General features: G+C 42.0%; 1 protein-coding gene and 1 long non-coding RNA gene across 4 annotated transcripts in view; one reads left to right on the top strand and one right to left on the bottom strand.

Moving 5' to 3' along the window:
• The window catches only part of STAC3 (SH3 and cysteine rich domain 3), a 36213-nt gene extending 13747 nt beyond the window's left edge, over window positions 1-22466 (top strand). Inside the window, exons 3-12 of one of the 3 annotated variants that reach the window (XM_034419250.3) lie at window positions 3198-3420; window positions 5978-6075; window positions 11073-11133; window positions 11230-11321; window positions 13000-13066; window positions 14943-14989; window positions 16246-16337; window positions 17639-17690; window positions 19096-19245; window positions 19871-22466. In XM_034419250.3, the coding sequence (XP_034275141.2) occupies window positions 3198-3420; window positions 5978-6075; window positions 11073-11133; window positions 11230-11321; window positions 13000-13066; window positions 14943-14989; window positions 16246-16337; window positions 17639-17690; window positions 19096-19245; window positions 19871-19969 (981 nt within the window). In that variant the 3' untranslated portion in view covers window positions 19970-22466. Of the gene's footprint in view, window positions 1-3164; window positions 3421-5977; window positions 6076-11072; window positions 11134-11229; window positions 11322-12999; window positions 13067-14942; window positions 14990-16245; window positions 16338-17638; window positions 17691-19095; window positions 19246-19870 lie in introns of all 3 variants that reach the window. The other 2 variants (XM_034419249.3, XM_087886684.1) reach the window with 2 other exon arrangements.
• Window positions 1923-4670, bottom strand: LOC117666527 (uncharacterized). Its single transcript, XR_015732390.1, has 4 exons — window positions 4584-4670; window positions 3218-3321; window positions 2484-2504; window positions 1923-1992 (listed from the first exon to the last, which is right to left on the bottom strand). It is a non-coding gene; the product is annotated as an uncharacterized LOC117666527 (long non-coding RNA).
• Window positions 22467-24463: the final 1997 nt, after the last annotated feature.

The raw sequence follows: 24463 nt of genomic DNA, 5'->3' as shown, positions 1-24463 counted from the left end.
AATAATTTGACCCCCTCTTCTTTGGGGCAGCCCCTCAAATATTGGAATAATGCTATCATGTCCCGCCCAATCCTTCTTTTCTTTAGATTAGCCAAATCCAAAACCTGCAGCCGTTCTTCATATGGTTTTGTTAAGGATATTGTTGTTGTGTTACCAACCAGCAGAGTGTAGAGCACAGAGAAACGTTGCTGAGAGCAATGAATAAGAGATGTGCAAACTGGTTTATCAAAAGTTTACTTTATAGTGAAAAAACAATCTCATAGTCTTTAAATCAATCCAAGTCTTTGCCAGTTAAATCAGTCCAGTGATACAAAATCTTCTTACCACACAAACAGTAGTTGGTTAGAATAACAAACTCACTCTTGTTCACAAACCACGATGGTAGCAGATCCATCCAACAATGATAGCACAATGGTAGCAACTCCACACACTATGGTAGCTTATCATCAACTGAATACGTTACAGTGCCTTTCTTAAATACGTTCCAACTAATTACAGCATGAATCAGCATTATAATGATTCAGCAGTAAAACTTTAAAGTCACACAATACATATTCACATTAAAGTTACAGTACACATATATTGCCTGGACAACTTGTTAGGCTCAAACCATATCCTAACAGGTTGAGTCCAGGGCTGGGTTCTATTTACCTTTACTACCGGTTCGCAATGGGAGCATGTGCGCTTCTGCGCATGTGCAAATCATCCAATATGACATCTGGGCGGGTGAGCGGAGCCTCCCATCGCTTTTACTACCAGTTTGCAAGAACCGGACAGAACCGGGAGCAACCCACCACTGGTTTAGTCTCCAGGCCTTTGATCCTCTTAATTGCTCTTCTCTGAACTTACTGGAGTTTACTTTCTCAGGTGTGGTGAAGCAGCTCCCCCTCTCACTACCACTATAGAGAACGTAATGAACTGAGGAATTATCCAGCAGCTTACCCTCTTTCCTCAATTAGCCTGTCTGCCTTTCTGAGTATTTTCCCAGTCTATACAGGTAGTCCTCGACTCACGACCGCAATTGAGTCCAACATTTCTGTTGCTAAGCGAGACAGTTGTTAACTGAGTTTTCCCCATTGTACGAATTTCTTGCCACCGTTGTTAAGTAAATCACTGCAATTGTTAAGTTAGTAACACAGATGCGAAGTGAATCTGGCCTTCCCTGTTGACTTTGCTTGTCAGAAGGTCGCGAAAGGGGATCACATGACCCTGGGACATTAAAACGGTCACAAACATGAGTCAGTCACCAAGCGTCTGAATTTTGATGATGTGACCATGGGGACCATGCTGCAACAGTCATAAGTGTGAAAAATGGTCGTAAATCACTTTTTTCAGGGCCGTTGTAACTTTGAACAGTCACTAAATGAACTGTTGTAAATCGAGGATTACCTGTACTGAGTATATATTATTTATTCAATTAAAAGTCATGGACACCTCTCTAATAAAAGCTGGTCTAATGAACAAAGCAGGAGGATGGATTACTGAGACTGACATTGTTCCAACTGATCTGATGGATTAACCAATTAATGCTGTGGATAATTTGACTTCTGCTATTAATATATGCATCTTGGAAGTGGGATGTAAATAGCTAAAGTGAAATGGGCCTTGCGTGTATGCTGTGACTTAAGCTAAGCAAAACAAGCTTTTACAATCTCATCAAAGCTGACAAATGCCCCTCCCTAGCAGTTCGAGTGTTGAGATAATGTATATCCACATTGAGCATTAGGCTCAAAGTATGTTATGAAAGCTTTGCCGATAGAATAGATTAGCAAGCAAAACCTCCCATTGATTAATCAATGTGGCTCGGTTTAAGCAGTGGGCCTGGGACTGAAAGGTTAGTCTGATTATGCTAAGGCAGGGGTGTCAAACTCACGTCATCACGGTGGCGTCACATGATGTATCGGGACTTTTCCCTCCTTCGCTAAACTGGGCGTGGGCGTGGCCTGCGTGTGACGCATCGGGCCCATGGGCTGGGAGTTTGACAGCCCTGCGCTAAGGTGTAATGAAAAATAGTAATTAAAAAGCTAGAATGTTATAATCCATTAAATTTAAGTGTGCCAAGAGAGTCGCTTAGTTTGGAACTCTCTAGTTAAAGTTTGCTTTCAACCCCTCTTTCTTAATGTGCAACATGGGTATAATATGAGCATTTTTGGGCATTGCTCTTCTGATTAGCTGAATTTCTTTTAGTATGTTGGATTCTGAGTTACTCAGAATCATTTAAGAATCAGGTGGCCTAATAAACGAGTAAATGATTCTGTGAGGTTTTTATGGCTTGCTGGGATAACATACATAAAGACTTGAACTCTATTAACTAAATTATAGATTACCAATAGTTGATTATTTGGTTGAAAAGATAACCAACCAACAAACCTTTATTTGGTTTCTAGCATTCTAGAAATGCTATCACATGGCATGCTGTTCCCCATCTAAGTCTATTTTTATTTATTTACTTATTTGTTACATTTATTTGCTGCATAACTCACCATGGGACTACTCTAGGCAGCCTACAATAGTAAAAAGGAAGAAAAATGAAAAAGGGTGTAAAGAGAACAGTAGTAAAATAATATAACAATAAAGTAACCAATGGCAAAGGAACACAATGAGAATAAATACATCAACATGATAACCCAAATGATGGATGGTGGAGAGCAAAGAGCAAGTGGGGAGAGGTGGAGTCTGGCATCAATCTGGCAGCCACCTCCAATGTGGACTCCCCCATTTGGTCCCCAGGCCTACTACTACTACTACTACTACTACTACTACTACTACTACTACTACTCCACACCTGTACACACCAACAGCTTGGTTACCATTAGCTAATATATGGAGTAGAAAACTGCTACATGCAATTAACGAGCTTTGTGGTGGACTCTTCATGCAGTTTCATGTTGCAACATTGCTGCTTCTTGTATCTTCACGCTGGACATTTGCTTGCATTTTCTTTGAAGAAAACTTCCACAAGTAGGAATTGGGTTTTTTTGTCTCCCTGTTTTCGCCGTGAACCCCACTTCCATTCCCTTGCCTTTTGGGGCTAGACAAGTTGGGGGTGTGTGCATGCCAATTCCACTGGTTGCCAAGGTTCTTGGTTGGCATCTATCAAGTGCTGATTGTCCGCCCCACCCACCCACCCACCCACTCTGCCCCATCCCAACCTGGACCCTCAGTTGCAGAAGCTAAAGCAGTTTTTCCAACGCAAGCCCATGGAGGAGGAGCCTACCTCAGAGGAGCCACAAGCCAACGGGGAGCTGGTCACCTCTTCCGGGGGAACCATCTACTACTATGAGGAAGTGGAGGAGGACGAGGAAGAGCCTGAGGCACCACCTGAGCCGGAAAAACCAGTTAACGATAAACCTCACAAATTCAAGGATCACTACTTCAAGAAACCTAAGTTTTGTGATGTCTGTGCCCGCATGATTGTCCGTGAGTTTCTATCATGCCATGTGTAGTAATTAAAGATGCATGAATCATGCCTGGAAAAAAGAAAAAAGCAGCAAAAGTGGGATGGTGGGCTATATTGAAAGCCGAGTAAGTCCTAGCAGGCATATGATTTGGAACAGTTGCTCAAATGGGGGGAGGAGATACAGATTATGATTTAGTGGAAAAATGATAAGCCAACTGTTGAAACAGAGAATGGTATATGCTCACGTTCACCTTACATGGTTGTTTAATAGTTTAATGTAGGTAGTTATCTCTAAATAAGTAGTTTGCCCAACTAAAGAATCCCTAAGACCACCCCCCACCCTCACGCAGACAGGCAAGACACCAGAATATAAACTGACAGCAAACAGCACTCCTTACTAGCCCTGATGGTGTTACCAGCTAGGGTAATGAAACGTCTGCAAGAAAACAAACAAGCTCAGAGGGCACCAAGGGCCCCTCATAGTTATCTCTTGCAGCCATGCTGAAATTCAGCAATCTTTCATAGCAAACTACGAGCGATAGAGGAACATTCCATAAAGAATGGCAGAATGTACTAATAGACATCCATAGTTACAGGTGATGTCCGGTGCAATCATGAGGTCATTGTGCAAACAATGCAATCAGGCCAGAGGTGGGTTTCAGCAGGTCCTGACCAGTTCTGGAGAACCGTTAGCGGAAATTTTGAGTAGTTCGGAGAAATACCACCTCTGACTGGCCCCGTCTCCATCTATTCTCTGCCACCTGAGTCCCAGCTGATCGGGAAGAAATGGGGATTTTGCAGTAATCTTCCCCTGGATTGGGGATGGAATGGAGATTTTACAGTATCCTTCCCTTGCTACACTCACCAAGCCACACCCACCAAGCCATCCCATGCCCACCAAGCTACGCCCACAGAACCGGTAGTAAAAAAATTTGAAACCCACCACTCAATCAGGCCCTTGTGCAGTGGTGGGATTCAGCCAGTTCGCACCCCTTCGGGAGAACCAGTTGTTAACTTTCTGAGCAGTTTGGCAAACTGGTCGTTGGAAGAAATCATTAGGGCAGAGAACCGGTTGTTAAATTACTTGAATCCCACCACTGTGCCATTGTTTCTGATACAAATACATAAGTAGCGTCATTTGCATTATGATACATTTGCCCACACTCCATCCCTGAATACTTACGTGTAAATTCAAGCTTTAGCAGCTCTTCAAGTTCTGAAAGCCGTGGCCTTTTGAATCACCCACTATTTTGACTTCCAAGATGGCTGCCCGTAGAGGTGCATCTAAAGCCAAGCCAAAGGGAGAAAAGTATGCCTGATGATATTTCTGTTTTTTAAACATTTTTTTTAAAAAAACTTATCTTTCAAAACATTGTCAGATGTATGCATTCCATTAGTCTATTTTTTAAAGTAACCCAAGCTACTTTTTCCTCTACACCAAACTCATTTCCTTTTGCTGAGAAAATGCTGATATTTGGTAGTTTTAGTTAAACTGATGATCGTAGTTTAGTTAAAACCGTTTGTGATGGAGGCGATCACATGTCAGTCCTCCCCTCCTTGTGTAAAAGAGAAATGAGAGTTTGTCAGGGTTGAAGAGAAGTTTGCTACCAGAAATGAGGCCGAAACTGAAAAGCAGGAGCCAGAAAGGAGATTCAAGGAATCAAAGCCAAAGGAACAAATGGAAATATACTATACCAGCCTTCCCCAGTTTGGTATAAGCAGTGATATAATCCAGTGGTGGGTTTCAAAATTTTTTACTACTGGCTCTGTGGGAGTGGCTTGGTGGGCATGGGAGGGGAAGGATACTGTAAAATCTCCATTCCCACCCCGCTCCAGGGGAAGGTTACTGCAAAATCCCCATTTCCTCCAGATCAGCTGGGACTCGGGAGGCAGAGAATAGATGGGGGCGGGGCCAGTCAGAGGTGGTATTTACTGGTTCTCCGAACTACTCAAAATTTCTGCTACCGGTTCTCCAGAACTGGTCCGAACCTGCTGAAACCCAACTCTGGTATAATCCAGAAATACATGAAACCTTTATCATCCATAGTGGAGATTGGTCATGATGCCTGAGCATGGCGGGAATGGTAGCCCAATACATGGCGCTATACTTGGAATATCTTCTTTGCTCAAGACAGGCCATAGGTCAACCAAGTGGGCCTCCTGTTGCTTCTTTCTATCCACGAGGCCAAGACATGGTGGGGAGCAAGAAGACCTCTCAAGCTAAAAGCTAGAAATCCTTTGTTGCTAGGCTACATTTTTTTGATAGAACTGAACATACACAAAGTTTTCCCTTGTGGTTTCCGGCAGAACATTTTAAAATGCCAAGAGGAAGCATATTTAGGGAATGCTGATGTTCCATCCTGCAGTCTTTTCCTGAAAGTAATTTCCCCTCCATCTGGGAGACAAATGGCTTTTTTGTATGCTTTTAAATGGCTTCTGTTTGGCTCAATGAGAAGGCATGCTGTGGTGTTACCTATTGCTTGATTCCAGAAATGGGGACATTCGGGGGTGGGGGCTGGGGGGGAAGAGACGCCTTAGCCTATGTAATGCCAATGATTGCCTTTCTTTTCCTTGCAGTCAACAACAAATATGGCTTGAAATGCAAGAACTGCAAAACTCACATTCATCATCACTGCCAAAGTTATGTGGAATTTCAGCGCTGTTTTGGCAAGATAGTAAGTCGGCCTCTTCTGAGCCCCAATGCAATGTATCTCCCCTCTGCCAATTGCTATCCATAACATGATTTGATATGACAAGCTGCAGTTTTGGTTCTGTGCTTGCTCCATTAGACATGTAGAGAACACTGAGATGTAGAAGGGGGAATAACTTTTTTCCAGAAAGGTATGCTACCGTACTTTGAAAAGGGTAGGGTTTTTTTTCAGTAGTTTTTAATCATAAGTGTAACAAAAGCTGTACACTCAAGAACCTGTCTATTTACAAGCTGAGTGCTCACAGCTAGAATATAATTAGATAAAATTGGTGGGTTTTTTTTGTGTATTATCATTGGATCCAGGTTGGGATGAGGTATAAGGCTGAGGTTACTATATTTTAATTACCAAAATAGAATACTGTAGAATAGAATAGAATTTTTTATTGGCCAAGTGTGATTGGACACACAAGGAATTTGTCTTAGTGCATACACTCTCGGAGTACATAAAAGAAAAGATACATTCATCAAGAATCATAAGGTACAACACTTAATGATAGTCATAGGGTACAAATAAGCAATCAGGAAACAATATCAATATAAATCATAAGGATCCAAGCAACAAGTCATCAGTGGGAGGAGATGGGTGGTGGGAATGATGAGAAGATTAATAGTAGTGCAGACTTAGTAAATAGTTTGACAGTGTTGAGGGAATTTAGCAGAGTGATGGCGTTTGGGGAAAAAACTGTTCTTGTGTCTAGTTGTTCTGGTGTGCAGTGCTCTATAGTGTCATTTTGAGGGTAGGAGTTGAAACAGTTAATGTCCAGGATGCGAGGGGTCTGTAAATATTTTCACAGCCCTCTTTTTGACTTGTGCAGTATGCAGGTCCTCAAGTGGAGAATATTGTAAGAGTGTCTTTTAAAGAAATGAGGAAAGAAAGCCGTGTAATTTGATTTTGGATCCATCAGTATTTGATGATTTAAAAAAAAATCTATATCATGAAGTCTATAGGATGGCTACCAATAAGAAACTTAAAAGAATTTCTTTATTTATCTAAAACACTGATATGATGACCTATCTTATAACAATTCTGGGCAGCTACCAATCAAGAACGAAAACAACATAAAATCATATTAAAACTGCAAGAACTCAGCACATTAAAAACAAAAGCAAAAAAAATGATGCCAAATCAAGCTTCCAATATTCAGTCACCTCATATGATCAGAGTGCTTGTGGAGAAAATCAAGTCTTCAGTGCTTTACAGACAGTGGGGCCTGCCAAATGTCAGAGGGAAGAGTGTTCCATTGGCAGGGGCTGCCATGGAAAAGGCAGGCTTCCTAGCTCCCATAAGACACCAATATTTAAAGGAAGGGACTAGGAGCATGCCTTCCCTATCTGATCTGGTAAAACAAGTAGATGAGCTTAGAGAAAAGCGGTTTTGCAGATAAACTGGCCCTGTGCCATATAAGACGTTCAAGGTGACGACTAGCACTTTGACTTGTACCCAGAAAGAAATTAAAAGCCTGCACAGCTCATACAACAGAAGTTTACCATGGGCAAACCTAGGGGCACTTGTCACCATGTGCACTGCCATGTTCTGGACCAGTTGAAATTTCTGGGTGGTCTTCAAGAGCAGCCCCATATAGAGTGCATGGCAGTAATTCAAATGGGAGTTGACCAAAGCATGAGTAACTATTAGCAAGGCCTCCTGATACAGGAAAGGGTGCAATTGGTACACTGGGCGACTCTATACAAAAGCCCCTCTAGCCACTGCTCTCATCTGCTCTTCAAGCAGAAGCTATGAATCCGGGAGGTCTCCAAATTTCACACCGAGTCTGGAAAAGTGCCACCCCATCCAGAATCAAAGAGGACTCTGGGGGTGGGCCTGGAAGGTCAAAACCACACAGACACTCTGTCCTGTCGAGGTTGAGTCAGAGCCAGTTCCTCCCCATGGAGTTCATATTTAGGAAAACCAGCTGACAGAAAAAATAGATCTCAGATAGAATTGTTACTAAACGCAGATCTTGTGCCTTCAGAACTCAATGTTGTGAAAAGAATGGCTAAAAATCTGTTGACTAGACAAGGTGAGAAGGAAGCTTAAGAAATTTAACCCTGGAATTTAGGTATGGGCTTTGATTCCTGCTGCTCTTCCTGCAGTAAGGCATTTTATTCAGCCATGATCTATTTGTGAAGTCTCTAATTATTACTCGATATGACTGAGTTTCTGGAGAGTTCATATCAGTGACCGTGTCTGGTAAATATGGCAGGAACTTCCCAAAACTCTGACCATGAGATTGCCGTTTCCTCACTGGTGTGTGTGTGTGTGTGTGTGTGTGTGTGTGTGTGTGTGTGTGTGCCAGCTTTTGACTCTTGCCAACTGCCTAGGGAAGTTCCTGCAATTTTTTGGGCAAGATTTCAGAAGCGGTTTGCCCTTGCTTCTTTTCTAAGGCTGAGGGAGACCAGCTGGCTTCATGCCTAAGGCAGGACTAGAACTCATGGTCTCTTACCTGATACCTTAACCTAAGGTGACTAATCGTCCTCCTTTAGGGAGGACAGTCCTTTTTTTTGTAAATTCTGTCCTCTCTCGAAACGTGTCCTCCTACATGTCCTCTTTTTCGATATTTGAAGACTAATCTGTAAATCTCCATATTCGATTGATGCCGATCTGATCCGTTGCGTGTGATGTGACGTATTTGTATTTGACATGACGATTGGCAAGACGCAATTATGAGACGCATGCGCTCCTCACAGGAGAATTGTTTTGAGAGAGTGTGCCGCACCCAAGAGTGCGCTGCGCACAAGTGGCTTTGTTTACTTCTTACCGAAATATGACACGACACACACACACACGCATTAGACTCATTGTTGCAATGAATAAAATGTTTCTTTTATTTACAATATTTTTTTTCCTTCAATTTATTTGTGTAACCCTCCTTCTCATTGTAAAAAAGTTGGTCACCTTACTTAACCACTATATCAAACTGCCTCTCTACTGCTAGTAGGCAAGAAACAACAAACCTGGGTAAGTTTTCTGGAATCAGAGCCAAGAACATAGCTTCTCTCCTCCACAACAGTTTTATGTGTGGGTGGCATTCATGGATGAATATGTATGGTGTAATCTTACTCATCAGCTCTACTTGCCTTGAAGCCTTTAAATGATTACATGGAAGAGCTGCCATTTTTATCTTGCATCATTTCTTCTTGCATTTATATCCAGTATTGTTATTAATATTTCCTCCAAATCAACCCTGGGATCTATGGTGCTGCAAGAATTTTAAGTAGAGCACCTTGATTTAAGAGCTAGTTTGCTACACTTGTTTTACATGGATAAAATAATGCACAATCTGAATATCAATCTGTGGAAGTGACTATCTCAAATAAATGTATGCCATTGCCTCTCCATGGGCCAGAATAAAAAGTAGAAATGCGCAGTCGTTACAGTGTATATAAGGATTACCTTATTTTTCAATTGGAAATTATTCTTGTGAGAGAAAAAGTACATTTATTGGCCCTACAATGGACTTTATACTTTTGAAAAATAGACTCCAATTCTTAGTGTAGATTCAGCGCATTGCCTTTGATAGATTGAAGCCACAATTCCCTAACTGCAGAATTGGAGGAGAGCAGTGGGTGAGTAAGCTAACAAATTACCCAGTATTTTTGTATATTATTAAAAGCTGAAGCAGCTAGTAACATATTCTTTATAAATAGCTTTATACTAAAAGTTCGGTTATGAACATTTTTCATGTATTTGGAGACGACCAAATGGTTCTCCAGAAATCCCTTTTCCCCCCTTTTCTCCAGTATTATATGCAGTTATTTGGCCTTTGGGGTGCCATTTTTTTTCTGTGCCCTTAGCCAGTTAGGGATCACAGTGAATCAGATGACATAAATGAGAACAAACATAGCTGAGACAGTCTTAGCTTAGATTCAATTTCATTGAGAGCTGCATCAGAGTTGTGTTTGACCTTGGGGTGGGGGGTGTGGCCAGGGTGGGCATGGCCAGCTTGACATCACTCATGTCGGGGGCGGCTGTGGTGGCCCGAACATTCTGCCAGCGAAAACAGGCTTCTGAGCTCCATTTTAGGCTGTGACAGTCTCCTGCAAGCATGCGGCCCTCCTGAGCTCCGTTTTTGCTGGCAGAGGCACCATGGGCCGGTCCTTCGCTGTTTCCAGGGTGGCCCCATGGGCCAGATCTAAGCACCCCGCGGCTGGATTCGGCCTGCAGGCCTTGAGTTTGACACCCCTGACTTAGAACATCACAGGTCATGTGGGTGAAGCCAGTCAGTTAGTTTCTCTTTAGCAGGTCCAATCAATAGGAGCTAGCTTTTTCTGAATATTGGAATGCAAAAAACAGTTGCAACCAGGGCTCTTCTCTTTCTAATTGGGGATTTCACAATACTGTAGTTTCCATATTGCAGAACATACATCATCTTTTACAAGGGCAAATGGATAATAGAATATTTCTTAGTAGCCAAGTATGATTGGACACACAAGGAATCTATCTCCGGGACATAAGCTCTTAGTGTATATACAAACAACAAAGTGATAAGTCATAAAAAAATAAAATACCAGGGGCTGCTCTGCCAAGTTGACTAGAAGTAGGCATACATAAGTTTTGCCCTAGAAAAGGACAAAAATAAAACTAAACTATATTAAATACATGCAATGAATTAATATTTCATGCATGAAATGACTTCCCGTTTCCATCATCCTGAAAATGATAATAAAGTGTCAAGTTTAGGATAGGTTTTAGAGGCTACTGCCAAAGTTTTGGGAGACCCTGCATTTCGTCCATACTTGCTTTATTAAGTCTTTTTGATAAATCAGCAGAATAATTCTTTCTGCATCTTATGAAAATGTTTGCTACATGGTGTTATTTATAAAGCAAGCATTAGACTAAGGCTAGAGATTCTTGGCAAGGATAATAGCTGCCTCTGTCACCAAGCTTTGGGAGAAAAATGGACTTTGTGCCCTTTTTCCAACGTTCTTGACTGGGTATAATCTTTACCTTTTACTCTTCAGCCTCCAGGTTTCCGCCGTGCTTACAGCTCTCCATTGTACAGTGCCCAACAACTCTCAGGTGGTAAGTCAGCCGTCCAATAGGATGTTAACTCTTGAGCATCCATTCTCAGAAACACCTTTGTAACTTTTACAACTTTTTTTTTGGTTTATTTCACAGCTAGCCGAAATGATCCTGTCTTCGATACCCTACGGTCAGGTGTGATCATGGCAAACAAGGAGCGCAAGAAAGGGCAGGATAACAAAAAAAACGTAGGAAGACAGTATGATGCAACATCCCAACATAAAAGGGTGGTGCACAGTGGTGAAATGTAAAATTTGTTATTACCAGTTCTGTGCGCATGGCTTGGTGGTGGGGTAATGTGACTGGGTGGGCGTGGCCAACTTTTTTTTTTTTTTACTTTTTAAAGCATTTCTTTTACAACCTATTCGGGCAAATAGGTTTTTAAAAAATGCTTTTAAAATTTTTAAAAAGGCTCTGATGATCGCGCAGCACAGCTGTGATTATCAGAGCCTTTTTTTTACTTTTTGAAAGCATTTTTACTACCGGTTCCAGAGAACCGGTAGTAAAAAAAATGCCTAAAAAGTAAAAAAAAAAAGTTCCAACAATCAGCTGAGTGATGCCCGATCTTCGGAACTTTTTTTTTTTTTTTTACTTTTTAAAGCATTTTTAACTACTGATTCCAGAGAACTGGTAGTAAAAAAATGCTTAAAACGTTTTTTAAAAAGTTCCGATTATCGCGCGTTGCTCAGCTGATTGTCAGAACTTTTTTAAAAACATTTTTTACTACCAGTTCGGTGAACCAGTAGCCTTTATTACTACCGGTTTGGGCGAACCGGACCGAACCGAGAGCATTTCACCCCTGGTGGTGCATAAGAGGCTATCCAAGCTGAAATAATGGATGAAGATAGAAGCAATTCTAAAGCTAACATTGGCCACATGTAGCAATAGCACTTAGATTTATATGCCGCTTTACAGTACTTTACAGCCCCTCTCTAAGCGGTTTTACAGAATCAGCATATTGCCCCCCAAAATCTGGGTCCTCATTTTACTGACCTTGGAAGGATGGAAGGCTGAGTCAATCTTGAGCTGGTCAGGATCAAATTGCTGGCAGTTGGCTGGCAGTCAGCAGAGTTAGCTTGCAATACTTCATTCTAACCACTGCACCACCGCACCACATGTACCATTCCAGCTATTTCTAGATTCTCCATTACTCATGTTGGCTGGGACTGATGTGAGTCCAGTGAAATCTGGAGGGCTATATTTTCACCATCCCCCTTTAAATTACTTAAAATATTCATCTATTCCTCTCCTTCTCTCCTTAAATTCAAGGCTACAAGGCACTAATCTGCCATCCAGAATCTCTTGATGCTGAGAACTCTGCATTCTACAGCACTGCTGAACTTGTAGCATTGTGGGTCAGAAACAAAGGAAGCGCATGATGTGCATCCTATGGCAGACCTTTTCCATAATACCACTGCACTATGGAATAAACTGCTCCTGTTGGTAATCTTGGGTTCTACCCTTCTGTGACTTCAGAAGGCGCTCAAAATCATTCATTTCCAATAGGCCTGTGCCATTTAATGAGAAGTTGGAGGCAACCATCTAGTGTAAGTCCCAAAGGTGCTTTTTCAAGAGGCAACTGGGACTTTCTGTTTTTTCTTTGAAGACGGTTCACTTCTCATCCAAGATTCTGCAGAGCTGAAAAAGGTTCTTGAAAAAGCACCTTTGGGACAACCATGACCTGGGTGGCTGAGAATCTCCATAGACATCTAGTATAAGGTTTGAAGTTTAGTGTAGATGAAGGATAGGAGTTTGTCAGTATTGTATTTTGTTTCTGCACCGTCCTAAGTTTATTGATTGAGGTGGCATATAAATAAATACTGTCAAATGAATATTTTCTGATAGATTTTCCTTCCCACATTTTAGCCTTTGGCTGCCATGATGGAAGAAGAAACAGAAGCCCCCAAATCAGAAAGTGACAAACCAGAGGGAGGTAAGTGTTAATATACATCTGTTGTCTCTGGAATCCAGAGTCTAAATATTTGTTCAGCAAATGTTGCTCAACGTACAACAGAAGCAAGAAGATCACTGAAAAGAAAAGAAACCCCTGGTGCCCACAAATTAAAACTTTTTGCCATGTGACATCTCAGGAGAGGCAACTGATAGCTCTCCAGATGTTGTTCAACTGTAACCAGGTGTGATTCTGCTTACGTTTTTGAGTGAAGTTCACCTAGGTCAGGGATGTCAAACTCGATTTCATTGAGGGCTGCAGGAAGGTTGCGTTTGATCTTGGGTGGCCAGGGTGGACATGGCCAGGGTGGGCTTGGCCAGCTCAACGTCACTCATGTTGGGGCGCCTGTGGTGGCCTGAGCGCTCTGCCAGCGAAAACGGGCTCCCAAGTTCCGTTTTAGGCTGCAACGGTCTCCTGCAACCATCTGCCAGTGAAAACAGAGCTCAGGAGGGGCGCACGAGCTCTGTTGTCACTGGCAGAGGCACAGCGGGCTGGTCCTTCACTGTATCCAGGGTGACCCCATGGGCCAAATCTAAGTACCCCATGGGCTGGATCTAGCTCACGGGCCTTGAGTTTGACACCCCTGACCTAGATGCTGCCTGTTGGCCAAGATTTATCCTTTAACTAGAAAATGCAAATATAAAACTGAAATGAATGTAATGAATCAAGATCAGAAAAAAAAAGGACACCTAAATTTGTGACTGCTGTAAGCAGGGGAAGGAAGGCAGACTAATACAAGAAAAGCAGAGACGGGGGAGTTAATTTATGAATTATTTCCTTTTTAGGCCTTGGGGAAATTATGGCATTTTATTTTCAGTGCCCTAGGAGAAGGAAAGCTGATCTTTTTTTCCATACAGGTAATCTTCGAGTTACAAATGTAATGGAGCCTGCCAATTACATTCGTAACCCGAGGATTCATAGCAATGAATCATGTAACTGGAATGTGATCACTCCCTGCTTTTTCTCACACATTTGCTAATTGAATGTCTGTGTTGTTAACTACATGAGGCATCTCAGGGTGGGGAAGGCCATGGGGAGCCTAGTGCTTCCAAACACCCAAGGCCTCCTCCAACCCACTGAGATATCTCATGCCTCCCCCTGCCTGACTGGGTCATTTACCATACGTAGATCTCAATGATCAAGGGAGTTGTCTTCTCTCCAGCCTCTCTGCCGCAGTTTTGTCTTGAGCAAAGGCTTGCTGAGGCCTGCAGGGATGAAAGATTGCATCCCTATAGGTTCTGGTTGTCTTTGCAAAAAGTCTTTGCTGATGAGAACGGAGCCCGGAAGGGGTGTATGTGTCCCTCTGGGCCCCCATTTTTGGCAGCAAAGGCTTTTTGCAAAGATGGCAAAAGGCTTTGCAAACAGAGGGAAGGCTTTGGTGCTTTAGGCCTTGCCTCTGTTTGCAAAGCCTTTTGCTCCAGATCTCATCCAAGCCTCCGTTTGCAGAAAACAGAGTCCTAAAGTACCATGAGATCATGCGAGATCAGTAGTGCAAGATCTCACATGATCTTGCAGTACTTTCGACTTCCATTCTCTGTAAACACACTAAAGGCTTTAAGCACTGAAATAGGCCAAGAAACCAAAGACTCGCTAGATCTTTACAAAGTGAATATCCACAGGCCCAATACCTGTGGAGACCCAGGAGAGGGCGGGAAATAGGCAGGGCCTCTGTAGTCATTCCTAAATGAGTGCCATGGTACTGCAACATTCGTAAGTTCAGGACTGTTACATAAGTACTTGGGGGAGGGGGTTATGTCGTAACTTTGAACAGTTGCTAAATGAACTGCCGTAACTCAAGGATTATCTGAATTTCATCCCATCTGAATTTCATTTGCTTGCTTGTTTGTCTTTAATCCAGGAAAACCAGAAGGACAGAAAGCAGAGAAGAATGCCCCGGATGACAAGGTGCTTGCCCCTCACTCTTGCATGAGAGAGGGGAAGAGGGAGAGATTGTGCTTGCTGGTTTCCAGATTGAACACAATGACTACACACTTTCTTGTCTCCAAATCCTACAAGGGTGTGATGCTGTTACAAGTCACTTTTCTTCACTTGCCGCTCTGATTATTCAAATGGTTGCATGCTGTTTTTTCCCTGTATAGTCAACTCTGCGTTGTCTTTTTTTCCTGCACAAATCACATTAGTAGAAAGGACTGCATGGAGGGGGGAAAATAGGAAAATGGTACATAGACAAGCCACTCAACTCATGTATATTATTCTCTCAAGGTCAGAATCTCAACGCAAGAACTCGGTCTCTTGAGATTGAGCAAGGAAGCAGACTCCTGCTCGCTTGCTTTATTGCCTATGGCCTCTCAGATTCCACCAATCAGATTCCACTAATCATCCATATACACTTAAAGAAGTTGACATACAGTAGATTTTGAGCGTATGAACAAAATAGATTTCAGAAAATCTACTGTCTATTACCTCTATATTTATGCATAAAGTATAATGGAAGAGGATGGCTTTGTTACTACTTGTGCCAGATAACTGAGAATTAGACAGCCTTGCCTAGGACCACAGAAAGACCTATGGCCTATATTTGTAGAGCTGTAAGGTTGGGTAGCTACAAGACTTTGAATGGCTGATATCCTGCTTTCCAGAGGTGGATTAAATCCCCTTTGGAGATCCATACATGGATGCTCCTGGTCATATAAACATGTTTATTTGTACACCTATGAATAATCTGTTTTGATTTCTTGCTCATCCTGAGACTAATGTTATAGAAGGTATCTATATAAGAGCTTGTGTTTTGCCAGCATTAAAGATTTCTGACAAGAACGTGAATACCTAAGAGCAAAATATACTAGGTAATACCATTAATACTTTACCCAAATTAGGTAACTGGTATTACCTGGTTCGGTAATGAAACATCTGCAAGAAAACCACGAAGCTCAGAGAGCATCAAGGTTGCCACAGTTCAACCCTGAGTTACAAATATTCTCTTCTATAGTTGACCTTAGCTTGGCAGGATTACCCCAGGTTATTACCTACGTGTAAACTTTCTGGGAAGCCCAAGGCTACAATCTAGCTTGGAAATCCATCAACCATCCCTAAAGGGGCTATAGCTGCCACTTCCATAACATTGCCAAGAAAACTGACAAACTGACAAGAGTCAAGTTTGACTTGAAGCGAGCTTTACTTTTTCTTCTTCTTTTGAACAGAGTAAGAAGCAGCAAACTGGGTTCCCACAGTCTCACTACTTTATTGCACTTTATCGCTTCAAAGCCTTGGAGAAGGATGACTTGGATTTCCAGTGAGTAACGAAATTGTCTTGTTTTTATTGATCAGAACATCACCAGCCTCAAACCTTGTTAAACCACTTCTAGAAACAAATCCCAACATAGAAGTGTCTGGGTTGAGTTTCTGATATATTTTGTCAAAGTCAAGTCAGTAGAAGGGAGTGCAGTCTCCGGACTTCAGAGACTGATGAGTAACCTATGGAGTAATATATGGAATTTGTAATCTATGGGGCACGGAGCTAAAAGGCAACATATGAAGATAGTCTCTGAAAAAGTCATTGATAACAAAGAGATTTGGAACTCAAAGCTTCGCTGAGCTGGTTTTACATTAATGTAAAGAGTAATGTGAGAATGCTGAGAACTCAAATAAAACATCAAGACATAACTTGTCTTGAAGGAAGTTTCCTTATTCAGGAATATCAAAGGCTTGTGGAATACCATTTCTGTATCCCTCTTAATTCAGTACATGCATCCAGAGGTGGTATTCAGCTGTTTTGGACCAGTTTGCCTGAACCGGTAGAGGAAATCACGAGTGGGCCTGCCCACCAGCCCTGGCTCTATGCCATCCTGTTTAGGCACGTTTTTGAGGCCGGGCGCATGTGCAGAAGGGGCGTGTGTGAGCAAAGTGCATGCGTGGAAGGCCGGGCTCATGTGTGGAAGGCAGGCGTGTGTGCAAACTGGGCGCACTTGCGCATGAAGCGAGCGTGCACGCGTGTGGTGAACTGGTAGTAATATAATGTGAAACCCACCGCTGCATGCATCCCATGAGTGGGTTCTACTTACCTTTACTACTGGTTTGCAATGGAATCACATGCGCAGATCGCCTATGATGACATCCGGGGTGGTGGGTGGAGCCTCCCGCCAGTTTTACTACCAGTTCTTGCGAACCGGTCCGAACCGGGGCCAACCCACCACTGATGCATCCCATGGAAGACTGTGAGGTCTTCACTTGACAGCTTCTTTATAGAGTTTTGTGAAGAAGGGCTAGAAGACAAGTAAACAGGGTTACCCTGTACGCAAATGTAGGCACCGTAAACAATAAATATAGAATCCTACCAATGGTTGCAAGATGGAGAGAGAAGAATTGAGCGTTTATCAGGCTGCTGGATGTTCTGGTGCTCGGCTAAGACTTTTGTATCTCATTACCTTGTTGAATTTGTGGAAGAACCATGAAGGAAGTATGGGGGGAAGTTGCCACCTTGGTCAGATATTCAGAACTGGGAAAGAAAGGATTAAATGGCCAAAATGGGCCATGTTGTTCAGCAGTTCTGACTCACAACAGTATTTTCATCTTTGGTCCCTTGTTCCCTTTCAGCCCTGGGGACAAAGTTGCAATTGTTGACGACTCCAATGAAGAATGGTGGCGGGTAAGAAGATGGTTTCTCTTTCGGGATCTAAGCCTATTCGTTTTGAAGAAAGCTCTTGATCTTTAAAAGCTTTTAAATATCAGTGGTTAGTCACAAGCAAAATATTTGGGATTTCCTCTGTTTCGGTTTTTACTATGGCATCCCAGCTGGAGTCTTCCTTCAGTGTGACTCGAGACATATTTGAGTGATTTAACTAAACTTGGCAAAATAGTGTTGCCCCCCTCCTCCTCCTAATAAGTCAGTTACTGAGTGAAAATGAAAAATGGGCAACTGTTTAACGGCCAGGGGTTGTATATACCGTGTTTCCCCCAAAATAAGACTGGGTCTTACATTAATTTTTGCTCCAAAAGATGCATTATGGCTTATTTTCCAGTTAGGCCTTATTTTTGGGAGAAATACAGTACTAAATGCCTCTGTCTGGTTGACCATCTTAACTGGGGCTTATTTTTGGGGTAGGGCTTATATTACGAGCATCCTGAAAAATCCTACTAGGGCTTATTTTCCAGTTGGGTCTTATTTTCGGTAGTATAAAATTAAAAACAAGCATTTTAAAAAAGAGAGTCATGTCTTAAACGTGAAATCCAGGGCTTTCTATTGTAGTTTCTTCCTAAGTTTTGGGGAGTGGGGGGGAAAGAGAGTTTGTTTGCTACAAATGTTTGGGTGTGTCCTGCTTCAACATTGTATGAAACTCTACAGCTAGTTTTTGGCAGCTGTAGTCAGGGAAGGGTTAAAAAATTAAACAATATCACTAAGACGCCCAACCAAAGGGGACGGGGCCCCAGAATATCCTATTTCCACCTGCTTTGTACTATTATCTAAATCATATGCCCTCCCCCCACATTTTAAAAATGTTCAGTCCAGTCATCAATAGGCTGCCTACTCCACCACAAAATATATAAATCCATCCTCTGTCAATAAAATGTTATGAATGACCATGTTAAAAACCGTATATTTTCATGAAAGGATTCAAAGCCACGAGTAATATTAATTTTGTATTTTTCCTTTTGAAATATTTCCTTTTGTAAAATTCACTCATTTTTCTCTCACAATATTTTTTAATGTCCCCCATTTAGAACATGCAAGTCACTTACTGTCCTGAAAATGGCTTAATGAACAGTTTGCAGGATTACTGATGTCAATTTTGAGAGGAATGAGGATAATTAAAATATATCATGTTGGCAAGAGCTAATGTTCCAAAATATTAGTTACTTGTCTCTTCCTCCTTTTTTTAAGAGCAAAAGTGTATTTATGTGCTGAAGGAGAGAATCACTGCAAATTGCCAATTTTCCTCTCTGCTTTTTTTGAAGAAAAAAACCCTCATGTTAATCCTATCTTGTTTCATGAATTGGGAATTTGGGGGGCAGGTTATTTCTTTATAAAGTAACTTCGTGCATGAATCTCTTAGGGGAAGAAAATTGGGGAGATTGGAGAAAAAATTGGATACTTTCCGCCAAACTTCATTATTCGAGTGCGTGCAGGAGAACGTGTGCATAAAGTCATGAGGTCCTTTGTGGGCAACAAAGAAATTGGTCAGATTACATTAAAAAAGGATCAGGTATGTCTCTTTGAAGTACTTCATTCAGATATAAATAAATGTCTCCCCTCCCCCCACTGTTCTGAACAGCCGAAAACAATGATAACTTTTACAAATGTTTCCACCTTGAGCTGAAAGGTCACAATCACGGGAAAACTGCCACATATTTTCCCACAAATTGATCTTATATCCCATCCTTTCTGGCAGACGATTTAAAAGTTAAGTAAACAAATGCTACAATAGCACAATTTCTCTTTCTTTTTTCCCCCTGAAAATTCTTTCTGAAATTGAGAAGTGGGGTTTTTGTTGAGTTTTCATCTGATAATTCTCACGTAAGCCAGAGCTAGGAGGAAAACAGTTTAAAAGAGACTGATCATGTTTCGATTTATACTGAGTATCTGGGGAATCTGGGTACATGATAGTTATAAAACCCAGCTTTTTTAAACAAGTCATCTAAATAGCATTCAGCTCCCAAGCAATTCTAAGGGTTTTTTTTTTTTTTTCTAAACTCAGGTCTTGTGCTACTTATTGGCAATCCCATCCCCTCCTCCTTCCCTCCATATAAATCTACAAGAACTCCTTCCTAGAAAAATTGGTAAGCTACTTGGGGATTCTGCCTCATCTAACGTCTCTTATCCTCTTATAGATTGTGGTACAGAAAGGAGAGGAGGTGAATGGGTATGTCAAAGTCTACACTGGCCGCAAAGTGGGACTCTTTCCCGCGGACTTCTTGCAGGAGATCTGAGGTCCAACCCTGGGATTCACAAGGATTTCATAACCAAGGCCAGAGAAGGCCAGAGTGATTGAGTGTTCGTTACCAGCTGCCAATGCCTCTCTGCAAGGAAGCTGAGTTTCTGCAAGTCTGCGGTCCAAGAGCTAAGTCATCACAAGAAGGCCTGTATCATCAGTGAGTCAGGATTCAAGGCAAGAAGCTTATCTATCTCTCACTGGAGAGGACTCAGTGCTTCTCTTGAACTTTGCACTTTGCTGCTGGCAGATTCCGGAATGGGTTCAGCCATTGTCTCTTTATGATCTTGTCGGGAAGGTGCTGGGATGCGGCCAAAGCTGCTCTACTTCTTGTCTGCGAAGAAAGTGATTGGACAGATTGATTGACAGAATTGACAAACGGCAAGAGTTACTGCTGCCACCCCCTGTAGGTGGCACTAACATGCGCATGCATTTACTTCAGGATATGGCTGTCCCTTTGCTGGCAGAGGGGGAGCTTGGCTCCTAGTTTACTTGGATGGCTTAGATACAGTTATGTTTTGCCAATATCTGTTACCCTTTTCTATCCCTCACTTGCCTAGGTGTGCTGATGCAAAGCAGCAAGTTTCTGGATTAATAGAGAATATTTGTAGCTCAGGGTTGACATGAGGGGTCCTTGGTGCTCTCTAAGCTTGGGGTGGTTTTTTTTGGGGGGGGGGAGAGATTTTGATTACCTAAACTAGGTAACATCATCAGTTGAAGCACTGGTGATGTTACCTAGTTTGGGTAATGAAACATTTGCAAGAAAATAAACCAGCTGAGAGAGCTTCAAGGACCCCTCAATTTCTGTATTTGCTGTCAATTGCTGGGAGGCTATGAATTTGTTCTGCTCCTTTAAATTGAACTTATATTTATATTACTTTTGTTATCCTCTTCCACTTGTTTTGGTGCCTTCAAGCTATTGTTGTTGCCTGACAACTGCCTGGTCTACTCCCTGTATTTTTCTTAGCAAGGTTTTTCAGAAGTAGCTTGCCCTTGCTTGCCTCCTATGGCGGAAGGAAAAAGAGTCACTGGCCCAAAGTCACTCATCTGGCTTTGTGCCTAAAGTGGGACTAAAACTCACAGCCTCCTGGTTTTTAGCCCAGAGGTCTTCAAACTTGGCAGCTTTAAGACTTGTGGACTTCAACACCCAGAATTCTCCAGCCAGCATAGCTGGCTGGAGCCATCATAGCATAGCATAGCTATAGCATAGCATAGCATATAGCATATAGCATATAGCATATAGCATATAGCATATAGCATATAGCATAGCTCGCTGGAGAATTCTGGGAGTTGAAGTTTGGTTAATGCTGATGTCATTCAAGCTCCAGACGTTTTGGAATTACTCCACAGGAGCCTGTAATTATTGTTACTATCTTTGCTTTCTTTTTTTGCCGTAGTTGTTCTACTTTTATTTTTTGTGATTTTTTTCTCTAGTTCTTTCTCTTCTATTCTGCGGTCTCTAGGTACTGCAATATAGCAATAGCACTTAGACTTACATACCGCTTCATAGTGCTTTTACAGCCCTCTCTAAGCGGTTTACAGAGTCAGCCTATTGCCCCCAACAATCTGGGTCCTCATTTTACCCACCTCGGAAGGATGGAAGGCTGAGTCAACCTTGAGCCTGGTGAGATTCGGTCTGCCAAACTGCTGGCAGCCAGTGATTAGCAGAAGTAGTCTGCAGTACTACACTCTAACCACTGCACCACTGTGGCTCAATATCCACTATCCAGACTTTTTTTGTCATTATTTATTTTGCACTGTCCCCTTCTATACTCTCTTCTGCCTCTAGTTAACAGCAGAAATCTGATGTGCTACATGTTTTTATTTTAAGCGGCATTTCTGCTGCCATGCCTTTGTGTGTTTATACAATATGACCATGCAAAGTTCCTAAGAGCTCCGTAAAGTGGGGAAACTACTTGGTTATCAAAAGGGCATCTGTATATCGCTCCCAGGATTTTGATGCAAAACAGAAAGAGGTCTAAACTCAAACTTCAACTGGAACGGACAGATCTTTAGTAAAGGGAGAGACATGAAAATAACATTTCATTGGGTTGAATTTTTAATGTTTGAAACTGCCTTCCTGAATACATGTGTCTCATCAGGGACTGGAGAAAAAGCTCTTTCCCCACTTTTCTCCAGATCACTGGAGGCAATTATTCAGGAGGCCCTATAAATCAGGCTAGGCAATTGGTTGCTTTCCAGGCATTTTGGATTACAATTGAACTATCATAAAGACAACATGGTCAATAGCAAGGAATTATAGCTAGATACCTATCAAGTGATGCAATTTTAGTGTCCAGATAGTGTGTATATTCAGTTAATGATAGCTACAGCTCTTTATCCCATCAGTTTACTCTGCCTGTTCATACCTTGCAGAGTAATTCATACATGTTATTGTGCAGAATTCTCAAATGCTAGGAGTTCCTTGTTACACGGAGGCACTCGTGTTTATTTTCACAAAAAGTCAAGCTCAATAAATTTGTGCTGACACGCTCCTTGGCTCGTATTTCCTAAAGCTTGCTATCAACCCTCTTTCCATCATACTTGCTTTTTATACGCATTTGGGTACCTGCATGTATAACAGCTTGCAGTTTCCTTTGTCCTGTAAATCAGTAGGATGTTGCTAAGGTAGCCATGCTGCCTGTTTCTCATTCTCGTCTTCTCATCCCATTGGCCTTGTATCTGTAGTTTCCCTTGTGATTTCTATGCCTCTGTATTGCAGACTTCACAACTGCCAATTTAATATGTGTGATTTTTTTTTTTATTTTCTCTGTCTGTCTGCCTGCCTATCTGTCTGCCTATCTGTCTATCTAGTCTGTCTGTCTATATCTATCCTCTCTTTTTCTGTCTATGTCTGTCTGTCTGTCTATCTATCTATCTATCTATCATCTATCTTCATAGTTTCCTTGTATTTCATGATTCACCCAAGTCTCCCAGGTGGAGTTAATGCATCCACAAAATACTATTTATTAATTTGCTTTCCTGCCCAATTGTTACTAGCTTTCTCCTTTTAACCCAACCCCCTTGTCATTGTTATTCTAGGCTGGACAATTAGGTGTTACAGATTTGGGAGCTAGCTAGTCTAACTCTACTCAACTACTACACAGCTTGTAATTTTGAGCCAGCCTGATGTGTTTCCAAATCGGGAACTGTAAAAATGAGTAGTAATGTTTTGGACCAGGATTTCTGGATTTGCTACTTCTGGGCCTAGGATAGGCCAACTGCTATAATCCCACGTGAACTAATTGCATCTCTTTAGAAAAGCTTGAAATGTCTTCACTAATAAGAAAAGATTGCTTAGGGAGAACAAATCAGGGGTCTCCAACTCCTGGCCCAGGGCTCACTACCAGTTTACCCAAGCTGGATAGAACCAGCTGCATTTCACCACTGATCTGAGGCTAAAGAGCAATCTCTTTTCTTTTCCTTCCATACTACTTCACAATTCCATTTTGAGTTGGCAAGGCAGGACAGGACATCTACCACAGTGAAGTATTACTAGGTACCTGGTCTCTTAACAAAAGTGCTTTTCATTATCTCCTGCTGCACTGGAAATCTGTATATTTTGTTTCTTCTGGGGGCAGCTGGTTGTGCATTTCTACTTCATCCAAGGATTTCAGGGCTCAGCTGTACATGGAAAGTTAAGAAAGACAAAGTTAGCATATAGGAATAATTTGCACTTGTTAGGATACACATACAGAAAGGGTTTGCACAAATGAGATGGTCTTGAGCAAAATATATATATATTTTTGACTGTATATCTCCAGCTGTCAGTCTAGAGCCATTTAGAATCGCATCAGTGGGTAATCAGGAAACTGACAGCTAAGATGGAATGAAATTGATAAAGGCAATACACATTGAGGATATTTCTGTCTACAACTCTATAATTAATGCAAATGTCTATACCGTATTGTTTCTTATCTCTTTGGATTTGAAGGATTGCAACACAGTGATAGAGGAGGGAAAGATGAAGAAAAGTCAGTGTTTTTGGATATGAATGGATCTGAAACATCTGTTCAGAGACTTATGCCTCCTGTAGGAATTTCAAAAGAAATGTTCTTTCTCTCTCTCTCCCTCCCTCTCCCAGGGGCGAAATTCAGCAGGTGCTGACAGGTTCTGGAGAACTGGTAGCGGAAATTTTGAGTGGTTCAGAAAACCGGCAAATACCACCTCTGGCTGGCCCCAGAGTGGGATGGGAATGGAGATTTTGCAATATCCTTCCCCCAGGAGTGGGGAGGGAATGGGGATTTTGCAGTATCCTTCCCCTGGAGTGGGGTGGGAATGGAGATTTTGCAGTATCCTTCCCCTGCCACACCCACCAAGCCACACCACGCCCACCAAGCCATGCCCACAGAACCGGTAGTAATAAAAATTGAAATCCACCACTGCCCTCTCCCCGTCTCCCTCTCTCCCTCTCTCCCACTCTCTCCCTCTTTCTCTCCCTCTCAAAGGGAAATGAGGCTGAACAAGAATGTCATATAAATAAATAAATAAA

The sequence above is a fragment of the Pantherophis guttatus genome, chromosome 2 (assembly GCF_059756535.1).
Source record: "Pantherophis guttatus breed Tessera chromosome 2, ASM5975653v1, whole genome shotgun sequence".
Taxonomy (NCBI): domain Eukaryota; kingdom Metazoa; phylum Chordata; class Lepidosauria; order Squamata; family Colubridae; genus Pantherophis; species Pantherophis guttatus.
The sequence above is the reverse complement of the archived record's forward strand: the minus strand, read 5'-3'. Positions and strand labels throughout refer to the sequence as shown.